Here is a 25,240-nt window from a genome sequence, read left to right on the forward strand (position 1 = left end):
CAGGCCAAGCAGCATCAGAGGAGCAGGAAGGCTGACGTTTCGGGCCTGGACCCTTCAGAAATTCTGAAGAAGGAAGAAGCATTTCTGAAGAAGGATTTCGGCCCGAAACGTCAGCCTTCCTGCTCCTGTGATGCTGCGTGGCCTGCTGTGTTCATCCAGCTCTGCACCTTGTTATCTCAGATTCTCCAGCATCTGCAGTACCTGCTATCTCTGTGAATTGTACCTACAGGATGGTGGTCCAGCTTTCTTGGCATGTCTGAGTGTAAATTGCTTCAATTTGAAGTTTAACCTAACAAGTGGAATTGTTGCTTGTTTGCAGGGGTGTGCGTGCAAACTGAAACTGTGCTGCGTCAAGCTATTGCTGAGCGTATCAAACCTGTGCTGATGATGAACAAAATGGACCGTGCCTTGCTTGAACTGCAGCTTGACGCTGAAGAACTCTACCAGACCTTCCAGCGCATAGTGGAAAATGTCAATGTCATCATCTCTACCTATGGTGAAGATGAGAATGGTCCCATGGGAAACATCATGGTAAGAGTGGAATTAAAAGGATTTCATGAGATTTTAATTGATCACTTTTGCTGTAATCTAAAATGGGCTGTGCATGTCCAAAGCCATTGTATAATCTGAACAAAGAATTGTGAATGCTGAAAATCTGAAATGCAAACGGAACCAGATATTAGAGGAGAAACTCGGGTCTGGCAGCATCTGTGGAGACAAAGCAGAGTTAATGCTTTGAGTCCAGTGACACTTTCTCAGACCTGATAATGAAGGTAAAATTCATTTTTCATTTTACCTGATTACTGTAGTTCACTGTACAAGTACCTGTTTTTTTTCTTGTGTTGCTGTCAGTTAATATTCCAAAGACATTTTCAGTCTCAGACTTATGGTTTGTACGATTCTGAGATGGTTCATGCTTCTGTGTGATTTGGCTTTTGTCCGATTTTTGTCCTAATGTTGCTTGTGTTTTATTGGATTTCAGATCTTTGATCGCTTGTGCGACTGAACTATATTTTTTAAGTCTCTTTCTTGTCTGCCTTCTGCTTTCATGTTTCTGGTCACTTTGGAAGTGAAAGGAGCAGAAACAATATCATGAATGGAGAAACCAAGTTAATGTCTGTCTTGCAGCTTGCTACAAGCTGTCAGATTTGAGCATTTTTCTGTTTCATGTGCTGTTGGTTGAAGGGCATCAGTCTAATCTGTGTCCAAACGTGCTGTTTCCAGCTGGTAGTAGGGAGAAAAATTCAGGGACACTCCATCTACTGAATTCATATGAGAATGGCTCTGATGCATGACTAGTGACAGCACTAGCATCTTTCCTGGTCTGTGGATTATAATACATTATGCTGTCTGCCACCAGGCCCACTGATTTTTTCCCTCCTTTCCAGGTCGATCCAATTTTTGGAACAGTTGGTTTTGGTTCTGGGCTCCATGGTTGGGCATTCACCCTAAAGCAGTTTGCAGAAATGTATGTTGCCAAATTTTCTGCTAAGGGTGATACTGCCCTTTCTCCAGAAGAGCGTGCCAAGAAAGTCGAGGATATGATGAAAAAACTGTGGGGTGACAGGTGAGTTTGATACCTGGATCATTTTCCTGGTTTAGAAACAAGCCCCAATGTAAATACTCAACTCATTTTTCTCATGTAGAGAAGCAGTTTTTTCAAGTCAGCCTTGTGTCTTGTCTTTTCCATGAGTCGTGTTTATTTCAAATTGCAGTAGGTATGCTTTTGTTTATGTTTGTATGCGAGCACTTAATCGTTTCGATGGCCAGTTCTATTGAAAGCTTTGGTTTGAAGGCCCACTTGAACTTCTAGGCTGAAGTGTTGTATTATTTCACCTCATGAGGTGATACTATGAAATAGTTTTTGCTTTATAGCATAAAAGAAGGCCATTTGGCTCATGGTCTACCTGTTCTCTCAGGTTTTGTTGTACCATTGAAGCACTGGGGACTCCTTGCCACCAGTTGTACTGAAGCCAGTGCCAAGTTCTTCCTTTTGCATGTAACTGGCCAAGCGTTTAAACTATTGAGTTGCTAGTTCTAACAGACAACACATCAGAATGCTCTAGCACAAAGAAACGTTCTTGCAATTAGTTAACGTTTATGACTGGAATGCTCTTTGCTTCCCCTACTGCTGACTTAGTTCAGTATTGTTGTTGGTTTCTGCCAGTTTTTCTGTGTTGGCTTTGGAAAACTATTCCCAAATTCTTCACTGTCCTTCCTTGCGATTTCAGGTATTTTGATCCTGCTGCTGGTAAATTCTGCAAGTCTGCTACCAATGCTGATGGCAAGAAATTGCCCAGAACTTTCTGTCAGCTGATCTTGGATCCCATCTTTAAGGTAAGATCATGTGCTAGCATGTGAGCTAATGGTATTTATTATTGAGCTTGATGTGATGACCTGTCTGTAATTTCTTCACTTTGACCTGACTGTTCAGTGATGAAAAGCAAATGTCTGAAGCTCAAGAACTATTATCTTCCAGTCTGGAGTTTGATCTTTTGGACGCAAAAGCAGCTGCTTCTTAATGTAAATGGTGTCACATATCCAATGTATGGATTGATGGTATTTTCTTTTGTGGAGTAATGCTTTTAGTTTTCTTCTTTAGGTCTTTGATGCAATTATGAATTTCAAGAAGGAAGAAACCGAAAAGTTGATTCAGAAACTTGATATCAAGCTGGACAATGAAGATAAATCCAAAGAGGGCAAACCTCTGCTAAAGGCGAGTAGTTCTTTATTCCCAGTTGCTGAAAGGTTGCCTTCACTATCACAGCATTAGTCCATTTCAGGATTGTGGTTCTGTTGATATGTTTTCTCTCGCTCTCTCTCGTCAATTCTTCTAATTTTGTCATCTTTCTCAGGAGATAGTAGGACCAGAGTACATTAGCTTCCTTGCTGCCATATTGGAGAGTTGTTTGACCATGTGGCTTATTTCACACATAATGCTCCAGGCCTTAATTTCTTAATGTTGGTGCATCTGTCCTGTTGTGAACAGTGCTGGCTGTTAACTTCATGTCCGTTTCTTGGCTGTGGTCTTGATTTTTGAAACGTGTTTTCTTGTGTGCAGGCTGTTATGCGTCGCTGGTTGCCTGCTGGTGATGCTTTATTGCAGATGATCACCATACACCTCCCATCGCCAGTCACTGCTCAGAAATATCGTTGTGACCTTCTGTATGAAGGACCTCCTGATGATGAGGCTGCCATGGGTATGTTTAAAAACTCACTTACTAAGACAAAGTATCCAGAAGTTAATTTACTCAATCTGCTCAGCATGTAATAGCACACATCTGGGGCAGTTTGAAAATTGAACCTGAACCCCATGGCCCTGATGTGGGGATGCTGCCACTTTACCACAAGTTCCTACTTCAAAATGTATTAGCTAAGTACCATTTCTTCTGTCTGTATCCTTCTCTCTCTCTCTACATTGAATTATCACTACAAGAGCAAGGTATACTAGTTTTGATTCTCTTGTTGTCATGTGGCTGAATAGGCAACATTTCTTGTTCTCACGGCAACTTCCTTTAATATGAGAATCCTCTGACAAGTTTCATTTGTGGTCCGCTTTGTCCCAAATCCATTCCAATGCAATGAGTTAAGATAGAGAAGACTTCACAGCAGAAACTTGTAACATTCCAAAATTACTAAATCAAATGACAAAAGGAGGTGAGAAAATTAATATATTAATCATCGCTAGAGAAAAAGTTTTAGGGAATCCAATGGTGCTGCTACAACCATTTTTCCAATTATATGCAGATTTAGTCTCTTAATACAATACCCAATTTTACACACTTTTTGCTCTTGTTCCATTTTGTTAGATTATCATTTATAACTATTGACCAAATATACTTCCTTGATTTTAACAGTTTTGCATCAACTTATACCTAGCCTTTTTCTGCATGTCACATGCCCCTCTACATTCAGGAGCCAATCTGATCCTTGCTATCCCGAAGCCATGTCTGCCATAATGGCCATCGATCATAGTGCATGTTGAAGTATCAATTTATTACTTCATGGATTCTACACTCTTTCAGTTATAGACCCTTTAGTTTTATTATCATTGTTATGTCAAGTTTTTGACTTATTCCTGGATTATTCATTATTTAGCTCTCACTGTTTAGTTTAAAAGCTTATCTTTGCTTCTTCAGTTACGCAGTTTGCAAGAACATTTGACATCAGCAAGTGTAACAGCTCTCACTGCCAGTATTGTGTTAGTAGCCCATGAACCCACTTCTCTCATACTGGTCTTTTGGGCACCTCAAATTCATCTCTAATAATATGAATTGATGTACTCAAGGCAATTTGAAAGTGGCTTGGGTAATCTAGAGATTTTATTTGAGAATCTACTTTTCAGTTTGGTGCCTGGCTCTTCATTCACGATGCAAAATCTTTCTTTCTTGGTTCAACCTATGTCCTTGGTACCAACGTTCCATTTAAGCTGCATGATTGCGTCCATGTGTCTGCACATGGACCTTTTTGAGGCCCACAGCTGTCTAGAAAACTGAAGAAATGCTGGTTGCTACACATGTGGGAAGACGACTAGATACCCCTACCCCTGCTAGTCCCTTGACACTGGGCAGGCACTGCTGGAGTGTTTGTGGAGAATGGTGTCAATCTCCATGCAATCCTATACATTTGCCACTTTATTCTTGATCCCCCACTTGAATAGCTTCCTGTCGTGTAGTGCCAAGCTGAGCTTACTCATCCGTGCAGCCCTCTCTATCTTCCCTTCCTTGTGCTCTCAGTAAAGCCGTCCTCTCTCGGGCCACTTAACCTAGAGTCAGAGTTTTATAGCACTGAAACAGACCCTTTTTGGTCCAACTTGTCCATGCCAACCAGATATCCTAAACTGATTTAGTCTCATTTGGCCCATATCCCTCTAAACCCTTCCTATTCACAGACTCCTCCAGGTGCCTGTTAAATGTTGTTATTATACCCATCTCCTCTGGCAGCTCATTCCATACACTCACCACCCCCTGCGTGGATAAGTTGTCTCTCTGGTCTTTTTTTTTAAAATCTTTCCCCTCACACCTTTTAAACCTGTGCCCTCTAGACTTGGGCTCCTCTCATCCTGGAGAAACAACCTCAGCTATTCATCCTATCCATGCTCCTCATGACCATATAAACCTCTAAGGTCACCCTTCAGCCTCCAATGCTCCAGGAGAAAAGCCCCAGCCTGTTCAGTCTCTCGGTATAGCTCAAACCCTCCAATTCCAGCAACATCCTTTTAAATCTTTTCTGAACGCTCAAGTTGAACAACATTTTTGCTATAGCAGGGAGACCAGAATTGAACACGGTATTCTATAAGTGGCCTAACCAATATCCTGTAAAACTGCAACATGAACTCCCAACTCCTATACCCAATGTACTGAACAATGAAGGCAGGTGTGCCAAATGCTGTCTTCACCCTGTGTCTACCTGTGATTGCCTGGTTTGCCTTACCAAAATGCACACTTCACATTTATTTATAGTAAATGCTATCTGCCAATCTACTGTACCTTGTGCCCAAGGTCCTGTTGCTCTCTGAGGTGCCCTTTTTCACTATCCACTACACTGACAATTTTGTTGTCATCTGCAAACTTACTAGGCATACCTCCTGTGTTCACATCCAGACCACTTGTAGAAATAACAAAAAGCAGTGGGCCCAGTCCCGATCCTTGTAGTACACCATTGGTCACATGTAAATCCTGTCTGTCAGAATCCCCTCTGACAACTTGCAATCATTGACATCAGACTCACCAGTTCATACTTTCCTGGCTGTTCCTTACCACCTTTCTTGAATAATGGCACCATGTTAGTCAACCTGTCTTCCAGCATCTCCTCTGTGGCTCTCGATGCAAATATCTCAGTAAGGGGCCCAGCAGTTGCTTCCCTAGATTCCCACAAAGTTCTGGAATATACCTGATCAGGTCCCATTTAAAGACATCCAGAACCTCTCTGTATAATGTGAACAGTTTTCAAGGTACCTCTATTTCCCCAAGCTCTCTAGCTTCCATGTCCTTCTTCACAGTAAATATTAACGCAAAATATTTGTTTAGTATCTTGCCCATCTGCTGTGTTCCACATGTACACAGCCTTGCTGATCTTAAAGGAGCTCTTGTGACTATTCAGTGGTGTGACTGCCTCCTGAAGCTAAGAATTCCAGATGACATGGGAGGGCGATGAAAAGCTTTGTCTGCTGTTCAGCATCCAGTTCAACCTCTGCTAAATTCCTCAACTTGTTTATGGAAAACTTGTTTGCTCTGGTATTCAGGAGCTCCCATATGGCATATCCTTCATTTAAATGATCTGAACTGACAGGCTTTAACTATTGAATTAAATCGTTCACTCCTTTGCATTGTCTTTATAAATGGTAACATTTCTACCAGTACACGAACTTGCAATTAGTGGAGAAGACCATCTACCACCTCTCCCTGCGTGTCTTTTGTTAATGCTTGACTTTGCTTGCATTTTTGCCTTTAGATATTTAACCATCTGGCCAAGAGGATTTTGACCTTATTTTTTGTGCATAAATCTTGACTGTTAAGGCGTTTGGTATGAAGAAATAATGTAATATTTTCACTTTTGGTTTTATAAGGCATTAAGAACTGTGATGCAAAAGGCCCATTGATGATGTACATCTCCAAGATGGTGCCCACAACAGACAAGGGCAGATTCTATGCCTTTGGTCGTGTTTTCTCCGGAGTTGTTTCCACCGGTCTTAAGGTCCGAATCATGGGACCAAATTACACTCCAGGAAAGAAGGAAGACCTTTACCTGAAGCCTATCCAAAGGTTGGTATTGTAGAGTGTAGATGTCATCCTTAAAGGCACACACTTTGACCCTACGTTAAGGGTCTATAATCCAAGCCCTTTTATTTTAAAGCCTTGTACTTTCTGAAGAATTTGAAATTGGCTGCTGCATTTGTCCAACTAATGTGTTGTTTTTTTCTCATTTTAATGTGGCAAAATAATCCACTGAGGGTCTGAGTATCTGCCAGAGCATGTATTAATGTGTTTAAATTTCAGACCCCACCCTCTTGATGTGTAACATAGGAATTCAAAGTGGATGAATGTTACTGAGACTTGTGTAGTTATTTCATGTGTTGCTACTTGTTGAATTGTTTCTATAAATCACCAATAGATTTTTATTTTGGCTTGCAGAACAATTCTGATGATGGGTCGTTATGTGGAGCCTATTGAAGATGTGCCTTGCGGAAACATCGTTGGGCTTGTTGGTGTTGATCAATACCTTGTGAAGACTGGTACCATAACCACTTATGATCAGGCTCACAACTTGAGAGTGATGAAGTTCAGTGTCAGCCCTGTTGTGCGTGTCGCTGTTGAAGCCAAAAACCCAGCTGATCTGCCGAAATTGGTTGAAGGTCTGAAGCGCCTTGCCAAGTCTGACCCCATGGTGCAGGTAGATCACTTTGTTGCTAATGTTAAATTGGGTTGGTGGAGTAAAAATGGATCACCTCGTTGCTAAATGTCTTTTTTATTTTAGTGCATCATTGAGGAATCTGGTGAACACATCATTGCTGGTGCTGGTGAGCTTCATCTAGAAATCTGTCTGAAAGATCTTGAAGAAGACCATGCTTGTATTCCAATTAAGGTAGGATGGTTAACTTACATTTGTAGCAGTGGGGAAGGGAAGTGCTTCCACTGATGTCAATCTGCATATAATTGGTACTTTTTTTTTTTGTCCAGAAATCTGACCCAGTTGTGTCTTACCGTGAGACTGTAGCTGATGAATCCGGTGTAATGTGTTTGTCCAAGTCTCCCAACAAGCATAACAGGCTGTACATGAAAGCTAGACCAATGCCAGAGGGCCTTCCTGAAGACATTGACAAGGGTGAAGTTAGTGCCCGTCAAGAGCTCAAACAGCGCGCCAGATATCTTGCTGAAAAGTATGAATGGGATGTCACAGAAGCTCGTAAAATTTGGTGCTTTGGACCTGATGGCACAGGCCCCAATATGTTGATCGACGTGACTAAAGGAGTCCAATATCTCAATGAAATCAAGGACAGTGTCGTTGCTGGATTTCAGTGGGCAACCAAAGAGGTGAGGTTTTGTGTGTAATAACACAAAGCTAAAGAATTTTTCATCTCCAGTAGTCATTAGGACATCAGCTAACTGCAGAAGATGGTGGCTAATGTTGAGCTGTTAAATAGTTGATACTACTTCTATGAAGCTGACTCTTAAATAAAAGTTTTTAAATGTTTAAAACAGATTGTGTATCAGTCTCTCCAAGTTATCCTGTTGTGGAATTAATTTTATACCTTTGGTGCAAGCAAGCTAGAGAATAATGTCTTCCACTTTTTCTTCAGGGTGCTCTGTGTGATGAGAACATGCGTGGAGTGAGATTTGACATTCATGATGTAACCCTGCATGCTGATGCTATCCATCGTGGTGGTGGTCAGATCATTCCCACTGCAAGAAGATGTCTATATGCCTGTGTGCTGACTGCCCAGCCTAGACTTATGGAACCCGTTTATCTGGTTGAGATTCAGGTATGGGGTGTTTTCAGTTTTATCGCTTTGATTCTACCAATCTCCTGAAATGGTATTATAAATTCCCACATTACCGTATTTGAACAGTCTGTGAATTACATATTTCCCATTGGTTGGTCATTTCCTATTAGAAGTGGATTCTCTGAACTGATCATCTTTTGAGAAACAATTCAATTGTGGGCCTTCAGCTGACATTTTTGCTGCATAAGAAATACTGAATGGAGGCTTTGCAACGGAATTATTGATGGATTTTCTGCTGCCATTTTTTCCCCATTTTAAAATCAGTTGTTTTACTGTTTCATAGCAAAACAGCCACATGCTTTAATTTTGAAAAAATGATGCACATGACATGTGATTATCAAGATGTATGATTTAACCTCTGCCTTTTGTTAGTCCAACACTGTCACTTTCAGTGAACAGAACAGTTTGGAGTTATGATTCTTTTTGAATTACAGTGTCCTGAGCAGGTGGTTGGTGGCATCTATGGTGTACTGAATAGGAAACGTGGTCATGTGTTTGAAGAATCCCATGTTGCTGGCACACCTATGTTTGTTGTTAAGGCTTACCTACCTGTAAATGAATCATTTGGTAAGTAATTTGGTATTTTGTCTTTCTGGTGAAGTTTACGTGATTTTTGTTTTCTGGTGTTTAAAAAAACATTGTAACAACAGGGGATGTTCTCTAGAGCTTCCCATTCTGTTTTGCAATTATCTACATGGCTTTCAGTTCTGTTTACTGCCCTGTGCCCTGCGCTGCAATGTTAGCTAAAGGGAAAAAGGAAATTGAGTTTTGTTCTAATGACCTACCAGTCTTGTAAGCTTACTAATAGCAGTCTAAAATCAGTGAGTAGTTTCTTGCATGAGGCTGGTTTGTGCTTTTAAGCAAGAATAGGTAGAAGGTTGGTTTTTGTCTAAACCTATATTCAGTCCTTTGGGTACAATGACCCTTGCTGTAATTAACAGGCAGTTCTGGGCTGAGTGATGTGAAATGAGGCATGCTTGATTAGGGAGCAGAAGGTGAAGGAACCCTGGGGGCAGTGAGCATAATATTAGAACTCCCCCTTCAATTTGAGAGGGAGAAGATTTGAATCTGATGTAACGGTATTACAACAGAGTAGAGGTAACTGCAAAGACATGAGAGAAGAGCTGGTCAGAGTTGATTGGAAAGGGAGCCATGCAAGGGAAGTGGTGCAGCAGCAATGGCAGCAGTTTCTAGGGGTAATTTGGAAGGCACAGCAGAAATTCATCCAAAGGAAGAGGAAATGTGCTAAGGGGAGGATAAGGTAACAATGGCTGGCAAGGGAAGTCAGGATGGTATAAAAGCATACAATGTGATGGTTAGTGGGAAGCCAGAGGATCAGGAAGCCTTTTTTTAAAAACTAGAGGATTGCTTTTCCTGAATAAAATTGTGGGGAAAGATTAAAATGAGAGTAAGGTGGCTAGTAATATAAAAAGATGATTGCAAGAGGTTTTTCAGATATCAAAGAGAAGCGAGGCAAGAGTGAACATTGGACTGCTAAATAATGAGGCTGGAGAAATCGTAATGGCGAATAAAAAACAGTGAATAGGTACTTTGCATCAGTTTTCAGTGGAAGACCACCAGTATAACTTCAGGAGAGCCAGGGAACACATGAGTGTAGTGACCATCAGTAATGAGAAGATGCTGGCGAAGGTGCAGGTCTTGGTGGATAAATCACATGGACTGGATGGACTATATCCCTGGTCTGAAGGAGATAGCGGAGGAATCAGTGGAGTCTGGAAGTTTTCCAGAGGACTGGGAAAAGGCTAATGTAACACCCCTGTTTAAGAAGGGAGGGAGGCAGAAGACTGGAAACTATGGGCTGGTCAGCTTGACCTCAGCCTTTGGTAAGATGTTAGAGTTCGTTTATTTAAGGAGGAGATTGTGGAGTGTTTGGAAATGCATGGTTAAATAGGGCTGAGTCAACACCTCTTCAAGAGGAGGTCATGCCTGACAAATCAGTTTAGAATTCTTTTGAGGTGGTAATGAGCAAGTTAAACAAGAGTCAGTGAATGTGTGATTTGATTTTTTGGATTTCTTTTTCCTTTTTTGACAAGGTGGCTGCCAAATAAGATAAGTGTTAGGGGGCAAGGTACTGGTGTGGATAGAGGTTTGGCTGACCTAACAGAAGGAGAGACTAGGGATAAAGGGATCTTTCTCAGCATGGGAGCTAGTGACCAGTGGAGTTCCACAGGGACCATGATTATTCACATTATACATTAACTATCTGGATGAAGGAACTGAGGGCAGTGTTGCTAAATTTGCAGATGACATTTTGGATGGTCAGGTAGTGGTGAGGAAGCAGGGAGGCTGCAGAAGGACTTGGACAGGCTAGGCAGGTGGGCAAAGAAGTGAGGTTGTGCTTTGGGAAGAATCGAGGCATCGGTGACTTTCTAAATGCAGAAAGGCTTTGGAAATCTGAAGCAAAAAGGGACTTCGGAGTCCTGAACTAGAACCTTTTAAAATAAAAGTTAACGTGGAGGTTCCATTAGTGGTTAGGAAGGCAGATGCAATTGTAGCATTCATTTTGGGGCTAGAATACAAGAGCAGAAGTATGCTGCTAATGCTGTATAAGGCTCCAATCAGATCACGTTTGGAATATTGTGAGCAGTTTTGGGCCCCTTTTTATCGAAGGAAGGACTTGCTGGCATTGGAAGGGTCCAGAGGAGGCTTACAAAAATGATTCTGGACATGAAGGGCTTGTCATATGAGGAGCGGTTGAGACTCTGGATCAGACTTCAACAGTTTAGAAGAATGGAGGGGTTTGGGGGTGGATCTCATTGAAACTTCAAATTCTGAGTGGCCTGGATAGAGTGGATGTAGAAAAGATGTTTCCACTAGTAGGAGATTCTAGGGCATGAGAACACGGCTTCAGATATAAGGGGTGCCTCTTTGGAACTGAGGCAAGGAATTACTTTGGCAAAGAGTGGTTAATCTGTGGAAATATCAACCATAATCTAATGGGGTAGAGGTGCTGGTATTGGACTGCGGTGGACATAATCAAATAGTAGAGAAAACTCGATGGGCTCAATAGCCTAATTCTTCTTTTATTTTATCGTTCCATAAAAGAATGGACAGGCTGTCAAGTATTGTGCTTTTTGTTTTCCCTTCTAAACAGGTTTCACAGCTGACCTGAGGTCCAATACAGGTGGTCAGGCTTTCCCACAATGTGTCTTTGACCACTGGCAGATCCTACTTGGTGACCCCTCTGATGCAACCTCCCGCCCATTCCAAATTGTGGCTGAAACACGCAAGCGCAAGGGCCTGAAAGAAGGCATCCCAGCTCTGGACAACTTCCTGGACAAGTTGTAATGTTTAACTGCACATCATTGGAAATCTGACCAACACACCATTGGCTGGCTCTTTGAACTAATTAGTGAATTATAACATTGCCACATTAGACATGGTGGTGTATTGTATTGTATTCTTGCGATGAGATTCACTGCAAAAAGAATGGACATCGTAGTGGCATAAATTAAAAAGAATGTTTACCTCGTATTTGGATTCTTCTTTATTGCGTTGCTGCATCAGAAACCATCTTGTGCCATGCTAGCTATATACACATGCATTCACTTACTTTTCATTAGGTAACCTCTTGTTGCCTGGTCTGATATTTATTGCCATTGCCAGTACTTAAAGGATTAGGCATATTGTGCTTTTGAAGTTGGGGTTTTACAATTCCTGGGTTTTCATTTCTGAAAACAAAACCTTTATGCACAGCAAGTTGTACAGCAGTGGACTTTGCAGAAAGTTGGTGAGAATTACCTCCTGTCTACAGACTGGAGGCTAATGGGAGTTTGAGCACCTTGGAAGTGAGTTTGATTGTCATTTAACATTGTGAAAGATGAAATGCAATAGATTGTAATGGTGGTATATAAACAATAAACTTTGATATAATTGCAGTTGTGCTCCTGGTTGGTTTTGCTTGTACCTTGTCTGCTTTGGCTGTCACCTTTTTGTTTATGATTAGCTGTTTGGGAAGATGGAATAATTCTAATCTGACTATTAGGTGGCCAAAGATTCTTTCACTATCTTAGAACAAGACCCATCTGTTGTGAAAATTCTGGTCAGCAGCTATCTATTTACAAGTCCCTAGATTGTGGATGAATTTTTAGTTATGCAATACTTGTGTTCACAAATTTACAAATGATTGCCCTCTGTGCTCTTCTCCTGTTTTCTTAGCTCAAGATTTGTGAATTAATTTGGAAAACATCGGTCTTGGAAAAAAATTTTCTTTTCTTACCCAGCCCTCTGGTTTTGGGTTAACTATCAGACCTAATCTTACCACCTGCAGTAGTACTTGTTGACAGAAATTCTCAGCTCAGCATCCTGCAAATGCATTCCCTGTTGTCTTAAGCTGTGCATTCTGCCTTGGATTCTTCTATCAGCGTGGGAAAGGTTGCAAAAGGGAGTGTTTTAACTTCTGAATGTTGCATTCTCATTAAGGTAATTGGGAAATACAAAAATTTGGTTTGAAAAGATAATATACTTTGAGGCATACTTCAGTGACTAATGAAATAGGTGCATTTCATGGCATGCACAAATGTTGCTTTTAGTCAATTACGAATATCTTGTTCTACCCTGTACCAAATGTAGTTCTGACACTTCAGAATCTCAACTGTGGTGAAATGCGGAAATTTGTGTACCCATGTCATTTCCAGACATGTTTACAACGGTTTTTTAAATAGGCACTATAAATCTTGGAAAAAGGAGAAGCTCTGAATGAGGAGAATAGTTAATGTGGGTTTTTCAAATTTTGAAATATGGAAGAAACTTGACCTACTGTTGCCCTTAGATTGTGGGGTATAGACTTGGGGAAAGAAAAATAAATAGATTCAAGATCTTTAGAAAGATAGCAATGTGAAGTTTTTTTTTCGTGTTTGGAAGTGGGAATAGAATCTGAAGATTATTTTCTGGAGCCAAATTGATATTTTGGATAAAGTGGGTGCTGCATGATAAGTGTAAATTTTATTAGACTAATTATCAACCAATTGTTGAGGGATATGCATAAAGACAAAGCAATTTGTCTGTGCAATTTTGGCAGCATGTTGGCTCAGTGGCTAGCACTGCTGCCTCTCAGCACCAGGTTTAATTCTAACCTGGGGTGACTGTGGTGTTTGCACATTCTCTGTCTAGGTTTCCTCCAGGTGCTCCAGTTTCTTTCCACAGTCCAAAGACGTGCAAGTTAGTTGGATTAGCCATGCTAATTTGTCCGTAGTGTTCAGGGATGTGTAGGTTAGGTGCATTAGCCACAGGAAATGCAGGGTTACAGGGATTGGGTATGGGTGGGATGCTATTCAGGGGGCTTGTGTGGACTTGTTAGGCCAAATGGCCTGTTTGCACATGGGATTCTGATCTATGCTTTTTCTAAAAGCAGAATCAATCATTGTACATTGGTAGCTTGATGATGTGACAAACGAATTTGGGGCTTAAGACAGGCAATTTAGAACAGTAGAAGAAATAGCTTTGCTGTTAAACTGTGAATGTGTTCCTGACTTCAGTAGTTAAAGCAGAGACCATGTTGGTGTTTAAGTCAGATTCTGAGGTTTTTTTTCCAGCCCAAGAGTCAGGTCAAAGTTCACGCCCCAGATGTCTCGTGTCTGAACAGGATTTTTTTAAATGCCTGCAACAAGTGAGTGAAACAAGATGATTGTTTTAAAATTGCTGACTTAGCATTTATTGCCCACCCCAATCGTTCCTGAAGGTGGGGTCAGCTGCCACCTTGGCCTGCAGCAGTCCTGGGGGTATAGAGACATTCACGGTGTTAAGGATGGGAGTTTGAAAATTTTTGACCCAGTGCCACGGAAGGTATAGCTTGGAAGAGAACTTGTTGTTGGTATACCTTTGCATCACCTTTGCTTCTAGATGGTAGAAGTCACGGGTTTGGAAGGTGCTGTTGAAGGACACATGGTGAGATATTTGCGGTGAATATTGAAGATGATATAGGCTACTGCCACTGCGTTCCATTACAAATACTATTTAATAGCACTGTCACTGACACTTTAGACCATCAAAGTGAGGTAGAGTAGCTTCAAAATCTCCCCACCATGACCACCTCCCATAACTGACCAACCCTCCCTCATTCCCACCTCCTTGACCTGTCCATCTTTTCTCTCACCAATCCACTCCTCCCACCTCACTGACCAACCCCCACCTTTACCTACACTCACTATCACCTCCCCAGCCCCACCCTTCCTCTCTTTATTTCAGAGCCCCCTATCCCTCCCCCATTTCTCAAGAAGGGCCCTGACCCGAAATGTCAGCTTTCCTGTTCCTCTGCTGCCTGGCCTGCTGAGTTCCTCCAGCTCCACACCTTCGGGAAGTTGGATCTGTCCTGCTTGGTTTGATAAGACTGCCCTGGGCAATATTACACGTGCTGCAAAGTAGCTGTGCTGGAACATTTTGGTCAGTGGCATGCCTGTAGAGTTTTCAAGAGTATGTTGTTGGGTCCCATAGTCTTTGCAGTACCCAGTGTATTCAAAACTAATCCTGTAAAAGGAGACAGAATAGTATATACTGGTAGTATATTGGCTGGAAAGGAATGTGTAATGATATTTCCCCAAGGTTGGTTTAGAACCATTGTTGGGTTTTTTTGTTTTATATAAATGACCCAGACTTGAGTATTGTTAATAATAATAATTTTGAAGTTTGCATATTGCCAAGCTTGGTAATATAATAAATAGTAAATATAATAGATTTCATGAGGAAATAATGAAATATGTTGACACCCAAAGAAACAGGGCATTTGTATGAAAGGATAACTTCAGAGTTATTGTTTTCCCTTGGGTAGAAACCAGGGAATTTCTCTGGACCATTTCTTTTCCTATCATATTTATTGTCACAGGAGAAATGTTCAACATCTAGGTGTAAAGATTTACATCAAATTTGAGTCAGAGGAGATCTGACCAGCGTAATAACTTACAAATGCCCTCTTAGCAAGTGAGGCCAGAGGGCTGGTCTCTAATGAGAGATGACTCAAGTTAAACCACCACCAGTCACCATGCTTCAGATAGGATTACCTCTGCCGGTGTGGGAATTGAACCTACGCTGCTGGCATTACTGATTTGCAAGTCAGCCATCCAGCTAACTGACCCCTGAAAGAAAGGTTATGTTGCCTGCTCGACACACCCTGGACTGTAACTGTGTTCTGGAAAATGATCTACACCCAGAACGTTAACCAGTAGACCTACTGTCCATCACCAGAATTTGCTACTGTAATAGGAGTTTATAGTTGAAGAGGAAATATTTAAAACAGACCTGAAGGTTAACTTTTTCATGCAGAGGATGATGCGTGTATGGAATGAGATGCTAGAGGAGGTGGCATTTAAAAGGCACTTGGCTGAGTACATGAATAGGAAGGGTTTAGAGAGAGATGGGCCAAATGCTAGTATATGGAACTAGGTCAGATTGGTTTGTCTGTTTGGTGTGGACGAGTTGGACCAAAGGGTCTGTTTCTATGCTTTATGATCAAGGATAACCTCCGATAGATCTGTAGTTCCATATTGCTGCCTCTGATGAAGAGTCACTGGACTCTGCCAGACCTGCTGAGTTTCTTCACCAATTTCTGTTTTTTTTTCTTGTTCCGGACTGTAAGATGCTCGTCTGCCTGCCAGAACCAGAACAATCTTCCCAAAACAATACAGAGAAGAACTTCTGAAAATATCTGAAGATTTGAGGAGTGTTAACTCGGAAGAGGCTGTGCTGGGTCGACACCTGCGAAAACATTGTAACCACTTTACTTTCAATTTGGTAAACTGCTTCAGCGACATACCAAATGGAAGAGTAGAAATAGAATTTTGGAACAAAATTAATGTTGGAGCTTTCGCATGGAATACCCTTGATTAAATGATCTGAACTGATGGGTTTGAATTATTAAATTATATTGTTCACTTGCATAGCCTTTATGAATTGTAACATTTCTACCAATTTGTATACTATCTTGCAATTAATAGAAAAGACTATTATCATTCTTGCCCTTTGCTTGCCCACCCACAGTTCACATCCTCTGTTAACAATTGAGCTGCGAGCCTTACCCCACCTATGCCTCCTGCCTTGGGCCCCCCGCAGCCGCAACGTGACGGCACAACCGACCAATCACAGTGCGCCATGATCCCAGGTGTGACCAATGAGAACAAAGGGAAGGCTCCTCATGCCCGACGTCATGACCTCATGATGGACGGGCCAATTGTCTAATCAGGAGCAGGAAAGGGAATGTCCCGCCAACCGCGTAACGTCATGCCACCGGAAAGAGGAGGCGTGATTGGCGGGCGGAGTAGCCAATCGAGGTGAAGATGGGGTGGGATATCATTTATCAAGTTTTGTCATGTCACCGGATGTTGCGGTAAATGATTGACATATTGTGTAGCCATTCAGTGTAAGGGATAGGTGGGTCGTGATGTCAGTTCCCCTCCTGGTTGCTGTGGCGGGGCTGCAGTCCCGGGAACGCGGTGAGTTGGGGTTAACGGTGCATTTCTTTGGTCTGTGAGGTAAGGCTATGAATCATGTTCCTGCAAAGGGCTGGTACCTGGGAAACTCCGAGTGGCTCGGGCCATCTCTGATAAACTAATGATTTCTGTCCTCCCTTAGCTAAACAATGAGTGTGAACCAGAGAGAGGGTGGTTTGAGGAGGAGCCAGGGCACTCCTAGCTCCTGACTGTCAGCTTTCAGTAACTGGAGCTGTACCAGAGTAAGTCAGCCGGCTTTACAATATAAATATAACTTCACTCTTGATTATGGTTCTTTAATCTTGCACCATGCCACCTTTTTGGACTGTGCCCAGAATTGGAACGTGGTCAATCCTAACCCGGGCTTGTTTCATTTCAAGTGAAAGCGGAGACAAAAGGCTGAGTTTTTTAGAAAGTATAGTTTTAATGATTATTCAAACTACAGTCTGTCTGGTTTGAGGATCTAACATGCTTGCAGACCTGTGATGTGATGCAAACACAGACTGAGCATTACTCATGAAATGGTGCATTAGTGTTCAAATTTTGCATATTTTGCTGCCTTCAGAAATCTTAGCTATCGATATATAAATTGGCTAAAATAACCTAAGCTTTTCCCAGAATTTATTGTAAACAATATTGTGAACTCAGGACAAAAATGCAGCTATACCATTAAATTCTTTTGTTATTGCTGGTATAGGTTAGGTTTATGCATTCATTTTAAGTACAAGATCTGCTAATACTAGGTCTGTGTGTGAAGATTCCTGTTAATGGAGTGTGTTCTCATGAACTTCATGTATATGTCTTATTATATGGTGCAACACTGTCCTGTGACTGTGGATATTATGTTTTAATGCTATCAAAGTTAGTCAACTCATTATTTGAAAGAGATAGTAAGAACTGCTGATGCTGGAGTCAGATTTCTGAAGAAGGGTCCTGACCCAAAACGTCAGCTTTCCTGCTCTTCTGATGCTACCTGGCCTGCTGTGTTCTTCCACCTCCACACTGTGTCATCATTTGAAACATTGCAGTAGAGTTGGCTACGATTGGTCTGCACTGTCCTAGGGACCCGGGATCGATTCCACCCCTGGGCGACTGTCTGTGTGGAGTTTGCACATTCTCCCCGTGTCTGCGTGGGTTTCCTCCAGGTTCTCCGGTTTCCTGTCACGATCCAAAGATGTGTGGGCTAGGTGGATTGGCCATGCTAAACTGCCCACTGTGTTCGGGGATGGGTCTGGATGGGATGCTCTGAGGGTTGGTGTGGACTTGTTGGGCGGAAGGGCCTGTTTCCACACTGTAGGGATTCTATTCTTAAAACATCATTCTGGGTTTGTGCTTTTTGCCAACTGGTGACCTTTCCTGGAAGGTGTGCACAAGTGGGCATTGTGCAAGAATATAATAGGGATCAGCTGTCATGACTGCCATTATTGTCAAGTCTGTTTACACACTTAGGTCACAAATAGTGCTGCTGACACATCTGAAACTAGAACTGCTCCTAGTGAGTTCTAGTTGAAGATTGCAGGTGCTACTAACTGATCTCATCAAGCATAGTGCAGCAATACTGTTAGCCTTTGAGTGATTATCGTGGGGAAGATGATGGGGTATATCAGTCATAAGTTATTAAGTGGAAACATTGGCAATGTTCGGATTCTGTATTACAAGCAACTCATTTCAAAGAGGACCTTGATCAAATGGGCCAAGGAGTGGCAGATGGAGTTTCCTCTAGATAAATGAGACGTGCTACATTTTGGTAGGGAAAATTAGGGCAGGACTTATGCACTTAATAGTAAGGTCCTGGGGAGTGTTGTCAAACAGAGACTTTGGAGTGCATGTTGTTAGTTCCTTGAAAGTGGAGTCACAGGTACACAGTGTAATGAAAAAGGCATTTGGTACACTTGCCTTTATTGCCAGTGCATTGAGTATAGGTGTTGGGAGGTCATGTTGTGGCTGTACAGGACATTGATTAGTCAGTTTTGAAATATCGTATTCAATTCAGGTCTCCCTGGAAAGATGTTAAACTTGAAAAGGTTTAGAAAAGATTTACAAGGATGTTGCTGGGGTTGGAGGGTTTGAGTTATAGGGAGAGGCTGAATAGGCTGGGGCTAGTTCTCCTGAAGCGTTGGAGACTGAAGGTGACCTTATAGAGGTTTGTAAAATCATGAGGGTCATGGATAGAGTGAGTAGTTAGGTCTTTTCCCCAGATTAGGGGAGTCCAAAACTAGAGATCATTGGTTTAAATTGAGGGGAAAGACTTTAAAAGGATCTAAGGGGCAATGTTTTCACAGAGGGTTGTTCATGTATGGAATGAACTGCCAGAGGAAGTGGTGGAGGCTGGTACAATTACAACATTTAAAAGGCATTTGGATGTATACAAGAATATGAAGCATTTAGAGGGATATGGGCCACATGCTGGCAAATGGGACTAGATTGATTTAGGGTATATGGTCAGCATGGATAAGTTGCGCCAAAGGGTTTGTTTCCGTGTTGTACAACTCTATGACTCTAACTGCTATCAAACTAAATTGAGACAAAACCACTTGAGTGATGCTAGGACAGATTAGGACACCAGGTGGTGGCAGCCTTCCATCACAAGATGCTGGTTTGTGATTTGTGATAGTCAACTCTGTTAAACCTTACCTGATGGGGCTCTGGAAATTGTAGTGTCTGCCACGTTTGCGACAGAGGAATTCAGTGGACCAAGAAGGTGCACACTATCCTGGCATCAATTTTCTGTGTATTCTTTTTTGCCAGCTGAGCCTTTTGCTCTTGCTCATCTCTTCCAATGCCCTTCCAAACAAACAGTCAGCCTCCTGAGGTCATGACTCTGTGACTGCCTCCCAGTCGCCATTATCACTATTCGCCATCTTTGTATCAGCTGTGTAATGGGGGTATGGATGACCAGGAGTTTGGGCCCAGCACAGTTCACCGTACTGAACATCTTTGAAATTACTACCTTTTGTCTGTTGGGTAAACATGGCCAGGCTGGCACAGATGTCATTAGTTTAGCACTGAGTGGAAGCTGAAGAAATTAGCATGTTCCAGTAGCTCTGAGTTGGCAACCCTGTCCTTTCAAAAGATGTCAACAATACCTCTGAGACAGTGACTGTGGAAACGGTTCAGTCTTTTATCTGGGCAATCCATGTTGTTCAGGTCTCACCGCTGTAGAGGAGTGCACTGAGGTTTGGTAGAGTCTCAGTTTGGTGTTCTCGGTCAGGTCACTACTGTTCTGCACGCTGTTACGAAGCTTGGACAGAAAACAGCAGCCTCTGCGACGAGTGTTGATTTCAGCACCTAGTGACAGATTGCTGATTTATTGTGAAGTTACCAACATCTCCAGTGTCCCATTTGGTGCATTAGGATGGCAATATGGCAACATTGTGGACCCAAGACACTTGTCTTCCTGATGCTGTTGGATAAGCTGGATACTTTTCAGATGTGCGAGTTTGTCCATTTGCCATTACATGTGTTCCTCAGTATGTGGCATCATCAGCATAGAGCAACTTCCTGAGCACTTGGTGCGCCATTGTCTTGGGATTTCAAGTTAGCAAGTCTAAATGACTGTCGGTTTGTGGAATGTTTGTAGACGCCTCTAAATGGCATGAAGTCATTTGACAGTAGCAAAAGGAGAAATATCCCAGGGCGTGTTGGTGTCAACACAATGTGGTTTGACCTTCAAGGTTTTTGATATTGCCCTGTTGTGGAAAGATTGCACTGAACAGTTTCAGTGGGCAGTGAATTTTCTCTGGCGGTTTGATTTGGACCCCCTCTGGTCATGTGGTCACATGCTTTGGTCAGATTGGTGCTGTAAGGTGGATACCTGCGTTCACAGTATTCCCTTGTGCAGCTTCTGGACTGAGAAGATCATGTCGATTGTAAATCTTCCAGTTCTGAAACCGCCCTGGAGTGTGGGATAGTTGTGCTCAGTCTGAGGGCAAAACAGGCAGTCACTTTTCCTATTGTCCTTTGCCTCTAGTCATTGCAATCACTAAGGTCACCCTTGTTCTTGTTACAGGGTCATTATCTCTGCTCTTTCTGGAACTTCTACCCAACACCTTTCTATGCTTTGAAGGTGGTCATTAAAAAGTCACCTCTTTAACAAAACTTTTGTGCTAGTTGCTTAATTCGAAGATCAGGATAAAAGGTTTGTTAAAGAAGTAGAAGGACCGAAGTTTTGGGAAGGAGATCAGAACTTAAAGCCCATACAGCTGGAGGCATGATTGTCAGTGGTGGAGCTGTGCAAGACCGGGATGTACCAGAGGCCAGAATCAAAGGAGTGTGACCATCTCAAAGGTCACAGAGCAGTTGCAGAGATAATGAACGGAAATGTTATGGAGGAATTTGACAATAATGTTGAGAACTTTGAAATTGGATGTGCACAACTGGGAGTCAGTATAGGTCAGTGAACATGGGGGTGACAGGTGACCAGCACTTGGTATGAGTTAGAAGACAGGCACAGAGTTTTAGATAAGTTCATCTCTTGGGAAAAGCTTAAGCTGACTAGGAGTGCACTGGAATAGTCAAGTCCTGAGGTAACAAAGGTATGGTTGAGGATTTCTGAAGCAGAAGAGAAAATGAGTCATGATATCCAGGTGGAAGTAGAAGAGCTTGTTCTGGAGTGTGTGTTTGGATTCTCACCTTAGGGGTCAGATGGATAGTATAGTTGCAAATAGTCGGATGCAGCTTCAGACATTTGCTTAGGATGTGAGATGCTGTCTAACGATTCAGAAGCAGAGAAGATGTTGAGTGTGATGGTATTTGCAATTGTGGTCTTCATCTTTAGCCTACTAAGATGGTTGTAAAACCCAGTTCGACATGTCAAAAAGGCACCAGTAAGTGTACATGTACCTTCTGTGTATATACTGTTAGCTTCCCTTTTAACACGATAATGTTGAACCGTTACAGGTAATACGTTTTAAATCAAAATCTTCCAGGAATGGAATGACAGTTTAATTCAGCTCTGACCTTGCAGTTCTACTCTGTTGCAAGCTGGATCTCTACATGTTGAGGAAAAACTAAGACTTCTTTTCATGAAAATGTTTGCTTGACTGATGTATTGTGAACTCATTAAACTATGGGCTGTTCTGCCTCAAGCAAAAATTACTACTCTGCCTGTTTTGCTTCAGATTGATGTTAAGTTCCCATGCTACAGTTTGAACAATAGGTTGTATAGGAATATGTAGCAAAAACACTAGCAGAGCCAGTAGCATGTGCACTTGAATGAAGAACTGATAAAGATGCTACATAAGTATGTAATGAAACCTCCTAAGGCACTTCGTAGGAGTGATATAAAGAGAATTTTGATACTGAGTCACAGATGGTGGTTGACCAAAAACTTCATCAGAGGTATGTTTTATGGAACATCTTACAGGAGAAAAGGGAGATAGAAGGATGGAGAGGTTTACGATTGGAAATCTGGAACTTGGGCTGCTGAAGTCACAGCCACTAACAGTGATGCAGTTGGGCTGCACATGAGGTCAGAATCAGAGGAGAGCAGATATCATGTTGTGCTGACAGAGAATACACAAAAAGGGAAAGAAACAAGAATGAGGATTTTAGAACTAAGATAGAATGTGGCGAGCCAGTGTGGGTTAGTGAGCGCAATGGAACAGTTCAGTCTAAAGGTAACAAAGACATGGATGAGGGATTTCAGTGCCAGATGAGCTGAAGTTTGAGCAGAGTCTGGCAATGTTACAAAGCTGGAAAAGGACTGTTAGTGATGATCCGGATATATAGACAGAAACTCAAATATGACACCAATGTTATCGCAGCTTTACTGAACAAAGTCACAAGTGGTCTTCACATATTTGCGGCTGTCAGAACTTGAAGAGGTCATGAAATGCATTTAATTAGGTAAGTCATTTAGGTTAAATGAAAAAAGAATGTTAGGTTTTAAGGGTGCATAGTGTTCATTTATGGCTTTGATTTATGACTGGGATGTGGTAATGTGTGACCCTGCTTTGGAATGTTTGAACATTCTCTGCAAAGGAGTTATCAGAGGAAAAAATAATTCCTGGACTGAGGTTGGAATATGATGCCATAATGTGGTGTCAGTGTTGTGAATTATGGGAATTTTGTAATGCATATATTTGCTGTAGATGGCACAGATATGTCTCATACTGTTATTCACTGTGTGTAGCGTTGAAGGTTAGGTTGCTGGTAAGCATGAATCCAGAACAAAAGACTGGGTGAGAAAGACTAAAACATCACTCCTAAGTTAGAGGTAGGTAATAAGCGTGAGTGGCACTGGTAAATTACTTAGTCTGGTTAATAAAAATTATATAACTGAAGATTCTTTCTTGTGCCTCTTGAGCAGCTGGCACAAAGATTTTAAACTGTTCCAAGACTATTAAAGGTTTGAGATTGAGACTACTTGATGATTTTACCGTGAAGCAGCTCTATGTCAAGGGGGCATAAGTGAAATTTGTAATTGTCCCTAACTTTGTTTCTGAGTGTGGGATATTGGGTGCCAGATAATAGAGAATGACTGAAACATCTTGCTGTTCCAGTTTGAAGTAAATTGCAGTTCCTTGCAACTTGAGAGCAATGGAAAAGCAGATTATCTGATTGTGTTGTGAATTTCCCTGAGTAAGCACTCAAAATGCAGCATGGACAGTCAACACTTGCATCATCTCGGATCACCCAGTGTGTAACAATGAGATGTATAGGCTTTGTTTCAGCACATTTAGGCCTATAAAAGCTCATTCCTTTATCAGCCCATTTCTCTCATTATAGCATTCAGCTGCATTTGGAACAGCCGTAATGTTTTGCTATCATTGCGCCATCTGTAAAGGTATACCAGGCATTTATTACCCTTGTAGAGAGCTTCTTCCCAAATCCATTGTTATTATTTTTCAATGTGTTGCAGTTTTATGAATTGCGTCACAATTAATTCATAATTGAATCCAGAAGCCTTCTGAAGCTTCTAATTGTTGCTTCCAAAAGAACGTGATTGACTGTGTATTTATATCTGATAGCTTACTCTGCTGGATTCCTGTCATAACTCTACTCTTTACCAAATATGTTGCTGCACAGATAAAATCCAAGGAACTGTTCCCATTTGCAATTTTTCAGAAAAAATGTATATTCAGAATTGAAGTCTAATTTTCAATACTCATCATGAAGACCATCTCCAGAGGTTAGAGAACTTGTACTGAGATAAAGGACAAAATTCTAGCGTGCTACCTATTTCTGGACACCACAGTTTAATAAGGATGATGACTGAAGAGAATGTGGAAAAGATTTAAGAGAACAGTTCCAGGCACAAGAGACTTCAGTATGTGGTGAAACTGATGCTGCAGTTCTTCAAGGGGGAATAGACAAGGTAGATAGGGAATAACTGTTCTCATTGATAGAGTATCAAGATTGAGAGGCAACATGAGGAAAACCTCTTTTCTCCACAATAAGCTGTTAGTTTCTGGAATTCACTGCCTGAAAGTGCAATGGAAGCAGAATTAATCATAGCTGTCAAAACAGAATGAATAAAAATCTGAAGAAATAACATCTACAGGGCTATGACTATAAGGCATGCATTTTGGATTAGCTCAGTTGGAAACCAGAATGGATACACTGGGCCAAATGGCCACCACCTATGCTGTAACTATTGCATGATTCTGTTTTACATCTCTTAATGTGGTAGTGTGTTAAGGTACCCCACAGCATAATCAGAAAGCATTTGACATTGTGCCCAGCCAAGTAGTTTAAGAGGTGACCAACAGTTTGGTCAAAGATGTAGATGCGGGGGGGTATTCCAGATTTTGGGCCCTGGATGACTGAAGAGATGAATGCCAAAGGTATGTCAAAGAAAAACAGGGACACACAAGAGGCTGCCGTTATCTTCCTGAGGGTTGTAGGGTTGGAAGAGGTTACAGATATGAGAAGGGGTGAAATCAGTAGATGCTATTCTAAATTTGAGCAATTGTTGAACTGGGAGCCAATTTAGGTCGAGAAGCATTTCTAGAATGGCTTTTTCTTGCACTAGACCTTAATGAGGAACTTAAAACCTGTATAATAAGAGTTAAACCCCACCTGGAATACTGTGAACACTTCTGGGCACCATGCCATAGGAAATATTGTTTTACCTTTGAGGAAGCAGAGCACATTCACCAGAATGTAATCAGGGGGCTGATGGTTAAATTTTGGAGAGAGAGTACATAGATTAGGTTCATGACCTGGGTTCTAGCAGGTTAACAGAGGTTTTAATTAAGTTTTTGGGTTTTAAAATCATTTATAGGGTAGATAAAAACTATTTCTACAGTTATGGATGTCTCATACTTTGAAATGTACCCTTAAAATCAGAGCA

At 41.7% G+C, this 25,240-nt stretch overlaps 2 protein-coding genes across 4 annotated transcripts in view; both read left to right on the forward strand.

Moving 5' to 3' along the window:
- The first annotated feature begins 295 nt into the window (after positions 1-295).
- Positions 296-11,998, forward strand: LOC109912842 (elongation factor 2). The gene is made up of 12 exons (XM_048614146.1): positions 296-531; positions 1,389-1,567; positions 2,232-2,337; positions 2,603-2,716; positions 3,062-3,200; positions 6,569-6,764; positions 7,134-7,392; positions 7,477-7,584; positions 7,680-8,033; positions 8,300-8,482; positions 8,938-9,070; positions 11,619-11,998. Exons 1-12 carry the CDS (start codon positions 385-387, stop codon positions 11,810-11,812), a joined length of 2,112 nt encoding a protein of 703 aa, XP_048470103.1. The 5' UTR covers positions 296-384; the 3' UTR covers positions 11,813-11,998.
- Positions 11,999-16,831: 4,833 nt separating this feature from the next.
- Positions 16,832-25,240, forward strand: part of LOC109912840 (death-associated protein kinase 3) — a 40,981-nt gene continuing 32,572 nt past the window's right edge. The window contains exons 1-2 of one of the 3 annotated variants that reach the window (XM_048614148.1): positions 16,889-16,986; positions 17,087-17,186. The gene's annotated coding sequence lies outside the window, so the exon portion shown is untranslated. Of the gene's footprint in view, positions 16,987-17,086; positions 17,187-25,240 lie in introns of all 3 variants that reach the window. The other 2 variants (XM_048614147.1, XM_020512284.2) reach the window with 2 other exon arrangements.

This window comes from Rhincodon typus, chromosome 29 (assembly GCF_021869965.1).
Source record: "Rhincodon typus isolate 14 chromosome 29, sRhiTyp1.1, whole genome shotgun sequence".
NCBI lineage: Eukaryota > Metazoa > Chordata > Chondrichthyes > Orectolobiformes > Rhincodontidae > Rhincodon > Rhincodon typus.

What these genes read in the sequence shown, in the direction of transcription:
- LOC109912842 (XM_048614146.1), top strand. Translation starts at nt 385, where the DNA reads ATGATGAACAAAATGGACCGTGCCTTGCTTGAACTGCAGCTTGACGCT. An exon ending in GTCCCATGGGAAACATCATG is followed by an intron (nt 532 to 1,388) that starts GTAAGAGTGGAA and finishes CCTCCTTTCCAG; the next exon opens with GTCGATCCAATTTTTGGAAC. An exon ending in AGTCTGACCCCATGGTGCAG is followed by an intron (nt 7,393 to 7,476) that starts GTAGATCACTTT and finishes TTTTTATTTTAG; the next exon opens with TGCATCATTGAGGAATCTGG.